The sequence below is a fragment of the Amborella trichopoda genome, chromosome 1 (genome assembly GCF_054954075.1).
Source record: "Amborella trichopoda isolate Santa Cruz 75 chromosome 1, AtrichopodaSantaCruz75HAP2 v2.0, whole genome shotgun sequence".
Taxonomy (NCBI): domain Eukaryota; kingdom Viridiplantae; phylum Streptophyta; class Magnoliopsida; order Amborellales; family Amborellaceae; genus Amborella; species Amborella trichopoda.
This window is the reverse complement of record NC_142336.1, coordinates 38449240-38464699: the sequence shown is the minus strand read 5'-3', so window position 1 is coordinate 38464699 and position 15460 is coordinate 38449240. Positions and strand designations below refer to the sequence as shown.

The 15460-nt window shown below is 40.3% G+C and overlaps 1 protein-coding gene across 11 annotated transcripts in view; it reads right to left on the bottom strand.

Annotated features, from left to right (window-relative positions):
* Positions 1-15460, bottom strand: part of ABCA1 (ATP-binding cassette A1) — a 169728-nt gene that overhangs the window by 141547 nt on the left and 12721 nt on the right. For all 11 annotated transcript variants that reach the window (XR_016053861.1, XR_016053870.1, XR_016053869.1 and 8 more), the window contains one exon: positions 271-353. Coding sequence is in view for 4 of the 11 variants with exons in the window: in XM_020671012.2 (XP_020526671.2) it covers positions 271-353 (83 nt within the window). In the remaining 7 variants the exon portion in view is untranslated. The remainder of the gene's footprint in view (positions 1-270; positions 354-15460) is intronic.

The window sequence follows — 15460 nt, the reverse complement described above, 5'->3', positions numbered from 1 at the left end:
GGCAAGCCATTGATGCAACCCAACCCCATTCGCCAAACTCTCATGGTTTGACAAAGAAATTCTAGCCACTTGGGGAGCTATTTGCAGGCAAAAGCAAATAATTATCCAGCAGATTTTATTTTCAATTCAAAGAAGCACATAATGTTTCCATTTTGACAAGAACTTATCAAATTCAATGCAAGCTGCAAGCAACCTATAATTGTTTCATCGTGTAGACAAATATCATACTAGTAAAAAATAACGGAAGCAGGAGAATAAAATACACATTACCTTATTGGATCATGGACACCGTAATCATCAGAGCGTAGGTAGGTCTCTAGCTCAGCTTCATCTTTATAAATTCTTCCAACCATCTAGCACCAAAATATACATATATATAATATTTATTGAGATATTCAACCTACAGTAGAGAAGATGTATACTTTCTTAAGGGAAGAGGCACCAAGATGAAAACGTATGATATGAAGCAAATGACTGAAAAACGTATTATCACTAAAAAAGATAGTTCACAACGAGAGGATATATTACTGCTAAACAATCCCTCTAAAGATACTATTAAGCACAGTTTGAACTATTAAAACTAGAGACTCAGTAACTCTTCCACCTTGGGAGAATTCTTTTGGGTCCAAAATTTCCAAGGTCAGATTCTTAGCAAATGGCAGTATCAGTAATATAGGGTTCATGGCTAACCTTGTAGCTAGAATAGAGTCAGGAGTACAATCTGGACTACAATGAGACCTTTGCACCACTTGCCAAGAATCCTACAGTTTGTGTCATTTTGTATGTTGTAGCAGCTTGGTGATGGGATTTACAATAGTTAAATGTGAAAAGAGCTTCTGGATATGACAAGAAGATATCTATGACCGGCCTCCACCATGATATTTACATGACTGGCTCCTTGTGTAGCCCTAAAAGATATTTTATGGTCCCAAATGGGCTCTTGGGTATGTCTAATCAATTCCTTTTCTTTTTCTTTTTCAGGGAGCTTTTGCGTGAGAGGCTTAACTCACAACCCTTTTTTTGTCAGTTCTTTAGTCTGCCAGAAGATTATTGTCTAGCTCATTTATGTTGATGACATTGTCCGCACACTATTTTTCAAATGAAACATCTAATTAGTGACATGATACTAATATTTGTATCATACATGCCATGGTTGTATTATTTGTTGTTGTTATGTCATTATATCATATCTCACAATAATAACTCATCTACATGAAGCATATAAAGAGTAAACTACTCTTTCCCCTAATTTCAAATGAAACATCTTATTAGTAGTAACTATTAGCAAAATGATCCTTATCATTATACATGGGCATATATGTATTATTTTCTACTCTTATGTTACTTTCATGTAATGTAATCACCATAATATCTCACATAGCCCCTCAATAAGAATATTGGTTGATAAAATTAAGTACAAGTCCTATGGTAGCATTGAGAGCTTGAAAGCTTGCTTCGTGGCAAAGAGGTATACTCAAGATGAGAGCTTAGATTATAATAAATCATTCATCCAGGTAGTTAAAATGAGAACAATTCACATTGTTCTCTCCTTACCAACAACTTATAATTTGGTTCTTCAATAGCTAGATGTTAAAAATGCCATAATGGCGATCTCAAGGAAGAGGTTTATATGGAGCAGCCACTTCGGTATAGCATTAGCAATCCAAAACTCAAAACTATGGAAGACTCAAGAATGCAACTAATGGTATTGACAAGGTGTCACAAGCGTGGTTTGAGAGCTTTTGAAATGAAGTATCATCACATGGTTGTAAGCAATCAAGTATTCAAGTGGACTAATCATTGTTCATTGTACTAGTGAACATGGAATCACAATTTTGCTTCTCCATCTCGAAGAAATTGTTCACTCCGCCTTGGCCAGCCACCTGTTAGTCATGCCAGTACCAAGCCCGGGTAAAGGAGTAGGGTTGTATTAGGTAGGCAGCCAGCATAACACTTTGCCATAACTTTCCACGTATCCTAGCCAACCCCAAACAGTTGGGCTAAGGCTCTGATGATGATGATGATCTCTATGACATCGTTATTATAAAGAGCTCGTGATCACAGTAAAAACCATTAAAGAACTTGTTTTTGATAGGAAGAATACCTTCTATTTACAACAAAATCCAGGAAGATCTCTAATGAAATCCACATTGATTTATGCTTTATATTGAGTTAATTTAAGATTAGATAGAAGTGGGTCTCATTGAATTACAGATCACAAGGATTCAACCCTTTACGGCTTCCCTTCTATGATCCATCGGCGGTGTCGGCTTACAATCTAGTAAAAACCAAAAGAAACTCAGGAATCTTCAAAGAAACAGGAACACAGGCTGTAAATAATTTTTAAAGAAAAATTATGAACAAAATCCAATAAGCAACAAAGAAAAGAGAAAGAAGATACATGCGCGTTAGGGCCCGGATCAGACTTTTAGCAGTTAAGGCCTCCTTCTCCTCAACTCTAGAGATTTATACTAAACCAAAGAAATTATCTTTGAACTTGAAGGGGCCTAGGAAGAGAAGACCTAAGGTTTTCTCAAACATGAATTTGGGTTTTGATTTTCTAGGTTTATGTACCTTCAATGCTTGCTGGAAATTGCAAGCATTAGGGTTTAATGGCCTTGGGTTTGTAGGCTTTTAAGGCCAAAGATTTAAGGTCTCAAAGAGGTTCTAGATTTTAAGGGTTCTAGGCTTTTCTCCCCAAATCACTGGAATGAGGTATATTATAGGCCAAAAAGATTTTAGAACAAGGCACCGACATTCTGAAAGATTCCAGATTGTCAATGGGGGATGTAGACCGCATCACTGGAGGTTTTTCCTTGATTTTCATGATGCGCTGTGGACTTTCCAGTTTTTGTCTAGGTTCGGCCAGCTCTAGAGGCCTGAGTCAAGTTATCTCGGGTTTTTCTACCTTTTGGGCTTAAAACCTGCCTATTCTGAGTTCCATCCTGCCTATATAGGGTTCGTTGGGAAATTCTTTAGGATATATAGTAATTTTCTATTGTTTCTGGACTACAGTTCAAGGTGGACAGTGAACTATTAGGTTAGTACGCTCCCTAGTGGTTCTCTAGGCTGAATTACGTTATTTTCCTATGGAGTTTAGGTTTACGGGTTCTTGGGAATTCCCTTAGCCAAAATTAAAAACAGGGTGCGTACACCTCAATAATAATTCGACAAACATCCAAGGGGTTAGTTAACTTAGCATCACCAAAAGCCCCGAAAACAATGGGAAGCTCTTTGCATTAAGGAAAGAAGGAATTAAACCTGCACATGTCCATCCTCTCATCTTTCCCCATTGAATCTCGAACACACTAAATCATAGTACTATGAGAATTAAAGGATGTTGCTTATGTCGGAAGGGGAGGATGAGGAATAAAAGAGGAAGGCGAAACTGAAAATGACTCACTTAAAAAGCTCAATCGTGTCATTAAAATCATAATCTGAAACATTGTCTTGTAAATTCATGACCAACTCATCGGTGAAGCCCATTGTCGGCATGGCGGTCGGCAATGGTGGCAGCAGTGCCTTCCGATTCAGCATCAGCAACATGCTCCTCATGGCAGACCTGCCAATGTAGTCCAGGTGCAAACATGCCAAGCCCACCATCAAAACTCTCCTCATCTCCTCTTCCTCGAATGCTCCTTTTAGTTTGGGGCCAGCTGCCTCCACTATCCACCCTCATGGGTGCAGCCTCCAAACTTACTCCACCAAGTTACAAAACCATCCTCCTTGTGATTAGGTCTCTAGCCACACGCCACCTCTAGCACCAGTTCGGGCCTATCTCTGTATGTGCCTGCGTGTGCTGTGAAAACGTATATGTATCATCATCATCATCATTGAGCCTTTCCCAACTATTTGGGGTCAGCTACATAAATCCTGGTCCGCCATTCTACTCTATCAAGGGTCATACCCTCAGTGAGGCCATAAGTCCGCATATCTTTTCTCACTACTTCCAACCCTGTCCTTTTGGGCCTACTCCTTATCCTTTTTGAGCCTTCCACTTGAACCAACTTGCACCTGCTACTACGTGTTGTATTGAGTTTGTGTTGAACATGCCTAGGCCAACTAAAGCCTACTTTCTCATCTTATCACCTATTTGAGCCGCACCTAAGTTCTCCTAAATGTATTCATTTTGAATTCCATCCCATCTTGTCTTGCTACTCATTCATCTCAACATCATCATCTTAACTACACTCTTCCTAAGGTATGTTCCATGTTGACCGCACAACATTTTGCCATATAGAACAAAGCCGGTCTCACAACAGTCCTATAGAACTTTCCCTTCAACTTCATTGACATGCGGCTATCACATATAACTCTTGTTGCACATCTCCACTTCACACACCCAGCTCTAATTCTATGTGCGATGTCTTCCTCAATCTCTCCATTTTCCTAGATTATAGGCTGAACGTATCGAAATTGCGCTCTTCTTGGTTGTCAATCCTAACTACTTCCTCGTCTCTACTCTTATTATTACTAAACTGCATTACATATACTCGGTCTCAGTCCAACTAATTTTAAAACCTTTAAATTCTAGAACCCTTCAAAGTTTTAACTTTGTGTTAACGCTACTTCTAGTCTCATCGAACAAAACTATGTCGTTTGTGAACAACATACACCATACTACCTCATCTTGTAGGTACCTACTTAAGTCATCCATAACTAAGAAAAAGAGGTACAGGCTCAACGCTGACCCCTGATGTAGACCTATTATCACTAAAAACTCGCTCATCTCTCTACTAGTTATCCGCACACAAGTTAGTGTCATCTCGTACATATCTCTTATCAAGTCAATATAGTACTTAGAGATTCCTTTTGTTTCTAACACCCACCAAATTAAATCTTGAGCACTGTTTCAAAAAGCGTTAGGCGGCTCCTAGGCAGCTTGGGGAATCCAAGCCGCCCAGCACCTAAGCAGGGGGCGCTCAGAACCTGAGCAGCCCAGTTGAATCAAAAAAGGTATCTACAGTTACATATTGTATAAAATATATGAACTAGGTATTTAGGGCACATCAGAATTCAAAGTATACTACACATTAGCATACACTCCATAAGCATAACCATAAGTCGGTCCATAATCCATATCCAATTAAAACTTAAAATTTATCAACCAACCAACCAAATTACAAAACCAAAGTCACCAAATAGTACCAAACTAGTGGAACTACAAATCCATTATCTACAAATCACATTACAGTAATACACCACCAAGAGAAAGAAAACAAAAATGAAAGTAATACTTGAAGACTCGAAAGAATCTTCAATAGACAATAGTTTAATCAACGTTCAAAGTTCAATAATTATTCAACATTCATCATTCATCCTCAGAAAATTAGGGTCAGCTGCATTGGCATCATATTCATCAGAGTCGTCACCCTCCTCGACATATTGGTCGTCTTCCTCCTCTGTCTCTTCTGAATCTGCCTCTTCTTCCTCCTCCACCCTCGTTCTCTGTGCAGAAGATCTAGTGGCCCTAGGACGGTCAGCTGAAGTCCCTAAAGCATCCATGACCATGTCCCATGTCAATCCTTCATGCCCCTCGACCTTTTTTTTTTGGGGGTAAGTCGGTGGGGAAGAAGGCCCCCTACCAGTTTTTCCATTAATAAAAGAGCAGAGAAAAACAATTAACGTACAACCCTATAGTAGGGCTCATGCCCCTCGACCTCGTCATCATCAACTAACCACTCCATAGCATTGTCCATATTTTTTTATCTAATGAGGTCTCTCTTATCTCTCTTAGCAAACCTGCCCTTCAAGAATCGATTATACTTGACATAGACTAGGTCATTGAGCCTCTTTGATTCAAACATGTTCCTTTTCTTTGTATGAATCTAACAAAATCAAATGAAACTAATTAAAACCTATGGTTCATGTATTATTAATACAATTATACAAATTACCCTTACAGAATTACCCCTTCAAAAGTTCTCTAATTGCGCTCACAACCGGATGAGGAAGTGGTTAGGTTTAAGAATCAAATGGCCAACTTTTGTAAATTTGGAGAATTACACCCATGTTGGCTCCACCAATTGGCTGCAAAGATATAGAATAAAATCATAAATAAATAATAGAATTATAAAAATGAAACGTGATTACTTGAACTGGATGAACTTAAGAATATTATTACTACGTGGATAAATTTTAGTCCTTTGCCTCATCGCCATTGGACTCCCAAAAGACTTTAGTGAGCACATGTAATTTATCAGCCCATAAGCGCATATAATATCCTGGATATCAGGATCAGGGACTAGCACATCTACACACTTATTAAATCCAGTCATAATTGTGTCATTTGTGTGTACATCCTTGTCAACATAAAAAAAAAGCTAGGTTCAAATACTAACCAGCTGTATGCAATGGCTGATGTAGCAACCTATCCCACTTCTCATCAATAATCTCCCAAACAGGCTTGTAGCAGTTCTCATCATCAACAAAATTTTGAGCTATCTCTCTTTTGTATTTCACCATAGCCTCGTATATATAGCCCATCGAAGGCTTGTCACTATCAACCATGCAAAAGATTTTGACAAGAGGAAAAAATACCTTAAGAGCGCCTGATTCTTGGACCACTTGCATGATCTCTAGTGAACCAAGGTAAACATTTGCCCCAACTGCACTCTCCTCGAATGTATGCTATCTAGGTATAAGTATCAGGTCGCAAATCTCGTGACCCCAGGCCTCACAATCTCTTTCTTCTTTGTAAATCTACGCATCACGCTGAGGGTGTGATGGTGGCCATATATGAAATTTGTAACTGACTTTGCCTTCTTCACTGCACCTGATATCTCGGTTAAACCGCTAAGAGCCTCAAGCATGAGGTCTATACCATGTGCTGCACATGGTGTCCAAATGCTTCTATGATCGCAACAAATAAGCTGCAGCAACATTAGGAGCAGTATAGTCTGTGACAACCTGTACAACATGATGCTCCCCAACCTCCTTGATTCCCTTCTCTATAACTTGGAACATGTAATGGGCATCTTGGATATGATCAGGGGCATCAATAGACCTCAAAAAAACAGTCCCTAAAGGACAATTCACAAGCAAATTCATCTGATTTCTTCTCTTCCTATCACACCAAGCATCAGTCATAATAGAAATCCCATACTGAGCCCATGCATCCTTCTTACCTTCTACAACTTCCTTTGTGACACTCACCGTCTTTTTCAAAAGAGGCTCTGAAAGCTCATATGGGGTTGGGGGTTTCATCCCAGGCCCAAATTGGGCAATTGCCTCTACTGCGGAATAGAAACTGCTTAAGCGAGCAGTATTGAAAGGAATGCTCGCCTCATAAAACCATGTAGCAAGATGATAAGCAGCTCTATCTCTCTCTTCCTTCTTTATTCAATTTTCACTGGTGGTTGCTTCTTTGTTTTATCTCCTACAACCTCAATGTTAGGCTGAGGCAAAAAATTACCCATAGGGCCTCTAACTCGAGGCTTCTTTCTCCCAGAACCAGAACTAGAAGCAATTACAACTCCCTTTCCCTTTCCCCTAATAACGGATTGTTCTACTTCTACCTCTTGATATCCCTCCCCAATCCCATCCTCGTCACTATCATTATCACCATAATTGACCCAAACCCCAGACCTAATCTCTGTTATGGGGGCAAATCTCTCATCTTTTTTCAGCTTTACCATATTCAAAAAATTGGTTATTTCCTCTTTAACAGCATCAGGAATCGTTTTACATGAGGCAACATCCCCCTTAATACCGGCAAGATGTTTCTTAAACCAGTTTATGCCCCATGTTGTATCTTTCGCACAAAAATTGCATCTTAAGCAATTTTTATCATTAAGATCTGGGTTGTAGCCATATTTCCAACCGGGATCACCACTCCTATTAGATCCCGAAAAAGACATCTGAAAATAATGCAATTTATACATGCAATAAAAAAAGTCATTTACTTTGAGTTTGATTGCTCAATCTCCAAACTTCCACCTCAAATATGCTTCTAAGGACTCAAAATCTTCTAAAAAACCCTCAATAGATTTATAAAACATCAAAAATTAAATCTAATATCAATGTGTGATCTTTTGATCAATTTCTCATAACTTTGAGAAACCCTTCGATCTTAAAGAAATCACCAAAAAAACTAGTTCTTTTGGGGCTCTCTCTCTAAAATGGGCTCCAATAAGTTTTAGCTTTCAAGTGGACCTAAGAGCCCCATTTTTAACCCTTTAGAATAAAAAAAAGGGACAAAAAATACACACACCGAAAGCAATTTCCGCCTCTGGGCAAGGCGCTGGACCCGGGCGGCCTGCCTAGGCGGTTTCCTGGGGGCCTAGGCGGGTGCCTAGGGACCAGCGCTTTTTTTGGGCGCCTAGGCCTGGGCGCAAGCGGTCTGTTTTTTGGATCACTGATCTCAAGGTACTTTATTTTACGCTTTTTCAAGATCAATAAAGACTATGTAGAGGTCTTTTCCCTTCATCCTAAACTTCTCAATCAATTACTTGAGTAGGAAAATAGCATCAATTATTGCCTTGGTTCGCTTTTGAGGTGTAAGGATGGATTTTCTCTCTCTAGAATTGGGGATCATAGAGGTAGAGCTGGGGTTTTCTGTCTAGCTTGCTTTCAGTAAGGGGAGTTTCTCTCTCTAGAGTTGGGATCCTAGAGGTAAATCTAGGGTTTGGGTTTTCTCTCTTTAGGTCACTTGCTCTTTCTAAGGGGAATTTCTCACTCTAAGTTCAAGGACTAGTCTATGAAATCTCTTTTCTCTCACTAGAATTCCCTAACCCTAGCCAAGGAAAATGAATTTTCACAAATAAGCACAAAGAAAATAAACTCCAATTTCAATTAATGAACTCCAACCTTGACAAATGAAGGGTTCAAACCCTTGTATCTTAATTGTTTTTCTCTACTTTTAATTAATGAAAAACGGGTAGTGGGCCCTCTCCCCCACTGACAACAAAAAATAAAAACCCTTGTATAGACTTCAATACAAATATAAGTGGATACTCAAAAGATAGCGAAAAAGATGAGTGGAAAATTAAAAGTGCTTTTTGGCCAAATGAAAAATTGACCAAATTTGGGGTCGAAAATCTTCCAAATTCCCCATCTAGTCCGTCCCAAAGGTTCCTCATCCCAAGTCCCAACCATGGTATGGGGCTTGAAACTCGATGTTCTAGCACCGAAATGAGCGATATTTCACCCTAGAAATGTAGATCGGGCCACTACAATCATATTGGTATGAATTTTGCATTAAACCCCTAGGATTTGGTGGACTACTAGCCATTTTTTGGTTTTGGGGATCATGCACCTTTCCATAGAAGTGGTTTGATCAATTTCTCCAAACAATCGAGATTATTTGGTTTTTGGCGTCCAGAAAAACAAAGGAGAGTCCCCCACAGTCATTTTGCATCAAGGACTAGAAAATGACCCCAATCATGGAAAAAGACCACTGTTTGTCCAGGTTATGACTCCATTTTTAACCCTTTAGTATAAAAAAAAGGGACAAAAAATACACCCACCGAAAGAATTTTCCGCCTCTGGGCAAGGCGCTGGACCCGGGCGGCCTGCCTAGGCGGTTTCCTGGGGGCCTAGGCGGGTGCCTAGGGACCAGCGCTTTTTTTGGGCGCCTAAGCCTGGGCGCAGGCGGTCTGTTTTTTGGATCCCTGATCTCAAGGTACTTTATTTTACGCTTTTTCAAGATCAATAAAGACTATGTAGAGGTCTTTTCCCTTCATCCTAAACTTCTCAATCAATTACTTGAGTAGGAAAATAGCATCAATTATTGCCTTGGTTCGCTTTTGAGGTGTAAGGATGGATTTTCTCTCTCTAGAATTGGGGATCATAGAGGTAGAGCTGGGGTTTTCTGTCTAGCTTGCTTTCAGTAAGGGGAGTTTCTCTCTCTAGAGTTGGGATCCTAGAGGTAAATCTAGGGTTTGGGTTTTCTCTCTTTAGGTCACTTGCTCTTTCTAAGGGGAATTTCTCACTCTAAGTTCAAGGAATAGTCTATGAAATCTCTTTTCTCTCACTAGAATTCCCTAACCCTAGCCAAGGAAAATGAATTTTCACAAATAAGCACAAAGAAAATAAACTCCAATTTCAATTAATGAACTCCAACCTTGACAAATGAAGGGTTCAAACCCTTGTATCTTAATTGTTTTTCTCTACTTTTAATTAATGAAAAACGGGTAGTGGGCCCTCTCCCCCACTGACAACAAAAAATAAAAACCCTTGTATAGACTTCAATACAAATATAAGTGGATACTCAAAAGATAGCGAAAAAGATGAGTGGAAAATTAAAAGTGCTTTTTGGCCAAATGAAAAATTGACCAAATTTGGGGTCGAAAATCTTCCAAATTCCCCATCTAGTCCGTCCCAAAGGTTCCTCATCCCAAGTCCCAACCATGGTATGGGGCTTGAAACTCGATGTTCTAGCACCGAAATGAGCGATATTTCACCCTAGAAATGTAGATCGGGCCACTACAATCATATTGGTATGAATTTTGCATTAAACCCCTAGGATTTGGTGGACTACTAGCCATTTTTTGGTTTTGGGGATCATGTACCTTTCCATAGAAGTGGTTTGATCAATTTCTCCAAACGATCGAGATTATTTGGTTTTTGGCGTCCAGAAAAACAAAGGAGAGTCCCCCACAGTCATTTTGCATCAAGGACTAGAAAATGACCCCAATCATGGAAAAAGACCACTGTTTGTCCAGGTTATGACTCCATTTTTAACCCTTCAGTATAAAAAAAAGGGACAAAAAATACACCCACCGAAAGAATTTTCCGCCTCTGGGCAAGGCGCTGGACCCGGGCGGCCTGCCTAGGCGGTTTCCTGGGGGCCTAGGCGGGTGCCTAGGGACCAGCGCTTTTTTTGGGCGCCTAAGCCTGGGCGCAGGCGGTCTGTTTTTTGGATCCCTGATCTCAAGGTACTTTATTTTACGCTTTTTCAAGATCAATAAAGACTATGTAGAGGTCTTTTCCCTTCATCCTAAACTTCTCAATCAATTACTTGAGTAGGAAAATAGCATCAATTATTGCCTTGGTTCGCTTTTGAGGTGTAAGGATGGATTTTCTCTCTCTAGAATTGGGGATCATAGAGGTAGAGCTGGGGTTTTCTGTCTAGCTTGCTTTCAGTAAGGGGAGTTTCTCTCTCTAGAGTTGGGATCCTAGAGGTAAATCTAGGGTTTGGGTTTTCTCTCTTTAGGTCACTTGCTCTTTCTAAGGGGAATTTCTCACTCTAAGTTCAAGGAATAGTCTATGAAATCTCTTTTCTCTCACTAGAATTCCCTAACCCTAGCCAAGGAAAATGAATTTTCACAAATAAGCACAAAGAAAATAAACTCCAATTTCAATTAATGAACTCCAACCTTGACAAATGAAGGGTTCAAACCCTTGTATCTTAATTGTTTTTCTCTACTTTTAATTAATGAAAAACGGGTAGTGGGCCCTCTCCCCCACTGACAACAAAAAATAAAAACCCTTGTATAGACTTCAATACAAATATAAGTGGATACTCAAAAGATAGCGAAAAAGATGAGTGGAAAATTAAAAGTGCTTTTTGGCCAAATGAAAAATTGACCAAATTTGGGGTCGAAAATCTTCCAAATTCCCCATCTAGTCCGTCCCAAAGGTTCCTCATCCCAAGTCCCAACCATGGTATGGGGCTTGAAACTCGATGTTCTAGCACCGAAATGAGCGATATTTCACCCTAGAAATGTAGATCGGGCCACTACAATCATATTGGTATGAATTTTGCATTAAACCCCTAGGATTTGGTGGACTACTAGCCATTTTTTGGTTTTGGGGATCATGTACCTTTCCATAGAAGTGGTTTGATCAATTTCTCCAAACGATCGAGATTATTTGGTTTTTGGCGTCCAGAAAAACAAAGGAGAGTCCCCCACAGTCATTTTGCATCAAGGACTAGAAAATGACCCCAATCATGGAAAAAGACCACTGTTTGTCCAGGTTATGACTCCATTTTTAACCCTTCAGTATAAAAAAAAGGGACAAAAAATACACCCACCGAAAGAATTTTCCGCCTCTGGGCAAGGCGCTGGACCCGGGCGGCCTGCCTAGGCGGTTTCCTGGGGGCCTAGGCGGGTGCCTAGGGACCAGCGCTTTTTTTGGGCGCCTAAGCCTGGGCGCAGGCGGTCTGTTTTTTGGATCCCTGATCTCAAGGTACTTTATTTTACGCTTTTTCAAGATCAATAAAGACTATGTAGAGGTCTTTTCCCTTCATCCTAAACTTCTCAATCAATTACTTGAGTAGGAAAATAGCATCAATTATTGCCTTGGTTCGCTTTTGAGGTGTAAGGATGGATTTTCTCTCTCTAGAATTGGGGATCATAGAGGTAGAGCTGGGGTTTTCTGTCTAGCTTGCTTTCAGTAAGGGGAGTTTCTCTCTCTAGAGTTGGGATCCTAGAGGTAAATCTAGGGTTTGGGTTTTCTCTCTTTAGGTCACTTGCTCTTTCTAAGGGGAATTTCTCACTCTAAGTTCAAGGACTAGTCTATGAAATCTCTTTTCTCTCACTAGAATTCCCTAACCCTAGCCAAGGAAAATGAATTTTCACAAATAAGCACAAAGAAAATAAACTCCAATTTCAATTAATGAACTCCAACCTTGACAAATGAAGGGTTCAAACCCTTGTATCTTAATTGTTTTTCTCTACTTTTAATTAATGAAAAACGGGTAGTGGGCCCTCTCCCCCACTGACAACAAAAAATAAAAACCCTTGTATAGACTTCAATACAAATATAAGTGGATACTCAAAAGATAGCGAAAAAGATGAGTGGAAAATTAAAAGTGCTTTTTGGCCAAATGAAAAATTGACCAAATTTGGGGTCGAAAATCTTCCAAATTCCCCATCTAGTCCGTCCCAAAGGTTCCTCATCCCAAGTCCCAACCATGGTATGGGGCTTGAAACTCGATGTTCTAGCACCGAAATGAGCGATATTTCACCCTAGAAATGTAGATCGGGCCACTACAATCATATTGGTATGAATTTTGCATTAAACCCCTAGGATTTGGTGGACTACTAGCCATTTTTTGGTTTTGGGGATCATGCACCTTTCCATAGAAGTGGTTTGATCAATTTCTCCAAACAATCGAGATTATTTGGTTTTTGGCGTCCAGAAAAACAAAGGAGAGTCCCCCACAGTCATTTTGCATCAAGGACTAGAAAATGACCCCAATCATGGAAAAAGACCACTGTTTGTCCAGGTTATGACTCCATTTTTAACCCTTTAGTATAAAAAAAAGGGACAAAAAATACACCCACCGAAAGAATTTTCCGCCTCTGGGCAAGGCGCTGGACCCGGGCGGCCTGCCTAGGCGGTTTCCTGGGGGCCTAGGCGGGTGCCTAGGGACCAGCGCTTTTTTTGGGCGCCTAAGCCTGGGCGCAGGCGGTCTGTTTTTTGGATCCCTGATCTCAAGGTACTTTATTTTACGCTTTTTCAAGATCAATAAAGACTATGTAGAGGTCTTTTCCCTTCATCCTAAACTTCTCAATCAATTACTTGAGTAGGAAAATAGCATCAATTATTGCCTTGGTTCGCTTTTGAGGTGTAAGGATGGATTTTCTCTCTCTAGAATTGGGGATCATAGAGGTAGAGCTGGGGTTTTCTGTCTAGCTTGCTTTCAGTAAGGGGAGTTTCTCTCTCTAGAGTTGGGATCCTAGAGGTAAATCTAGGGTTTGGGTTTTCTCTCTTTAGGTCACTTGCTCTTTCTAAGGGGAATTTCTCACTCTAAGTTCAAGGAATAGTCTATGAAATCTCTTTTCTCTCACTAGAATTCCCTAACCCTAGCCAAGGAAAATGAATTTTCACAAATAAGCACAAAGAAAATAAACTCCAATTTCAATTAATGAACTCCAACCTTGACAAATGAAGGGTTCAAACCCTTGTATCTTAATTGTTTTTCTCTACTTTTAATTAATGAAAAACGGGTAGTGGGCCCTCTCCCCCACTGACAACAAAAAATAAAAACCCTTGTATAGACTTCAATACAAATATAAGTGGATACTCAAAAGATAGCGAAAAAGATGAGTGGAAAATTAAAAGTGCTTTTTGGCCAAATGAAAAATTGACCAAATTTGGGGTCGAAAAACTTCCAAATTCCCCATCTAGTCCGTCCCAAAGGTTCCTCATCCCAAGTCCCAACCATGGTATGGGGCTTGAAACTCGATGTTCTAGCACCGAAATGAGCGATATTTCACCCTAGAAATGTAGATCGGGCCACTACAATCATATTGGTATGAATTTTGCATTAAACCCCTAGGATTTGGTGGACTACTAGCCATTTTTTGGTTTTGGGGATCATGTACCTTTCCATAGAAGTGGTTTGATCAATTTCTCCAAACGATCGAGATTATTTGGTTTTTGGCGTCCAGAAAAACAAAGGAGAGTCCCCCACAGTCATTTTGCATCAAGGACTAGAAAATGACCCCAATCATGGAAAAAGACCACTGTTTGTCCAGGTTATGACTCCAGCAAGTTGCCAAAATTGAAAATTTCAGAAAATTCATAAAATCGGCCATGTTTTGGGTCATCCACCGATCGTGATTGGCATGTATAAATGCAAAGCCCTTTGAGTCATTATCGAAGTGCATCAGATCTCAGCCCGAGATGTCGCATGGATGTGAACTTATCTCGGAAATACCGAGGGAAGAACACATGGACTGCAATTTGCATGACTACAAAACCCACGAACTCCTCTCTAGGATTTCTTGCGATTCGAGCTGCCATCTTCCGCATACCATAGACCACTAGAAAGCTCTGGGCAAGGGGTATGACATATCCAAAATTTGGCTCGATCCCCTTCGCCGTTTGTGAGATAAGAATGCAAGAAGTTTATCCAATTTTGGGGCAAAGTTACAGGAAATTGCTATTTTTGGCATGTGGCACAAACCATAACCTGCATAGTATGCATCCTTTCTCTTTCGAAAAGCCAGGCTTACTTGTGGGTTTTCGACCTCCGGAATGCATCTATGATGGTCCCGAAACCATCAGAGATGGATTTCCAGGGTATTTCTATAATTTATCCCTTCTTGACCATACATGGCCGTGTATGGTACCATCATGTACTTTCTTGTACCATGACTCATTTGAGCTACAATTTGGGGGATGCTTTTGGGGCGAGAAGATCTATCTTTGTGTTTCTTTTGGGGCAAATCTAGGCTTGTTCAGGGTTCTTTTGATCATAGGCCGTTATTCGCACTATATGGCACTCTGAGGCCGGAGAAGCCTTTGTGAGCCATGGCTTTTAGTGGGAGACCCTATACCATAGAAATGTGAAGGTTCCATGGATCTGAGCCCGATTTGATCTTAAACAAGGGCTCAGTTGTGCTTCCTATGGTCTTCTGGGTGCATTTGGTGCTAGGACGTTGCAGGTGCTTCCATTATTCCATCTTCAGCAAGTTCTCGACGTTATCGTCTCACCTAACCAGGGTGCTATGTTCAAAGACCGACAAATCCTCGACGGGGCCTGATCACCCATGAATGCCTCCAT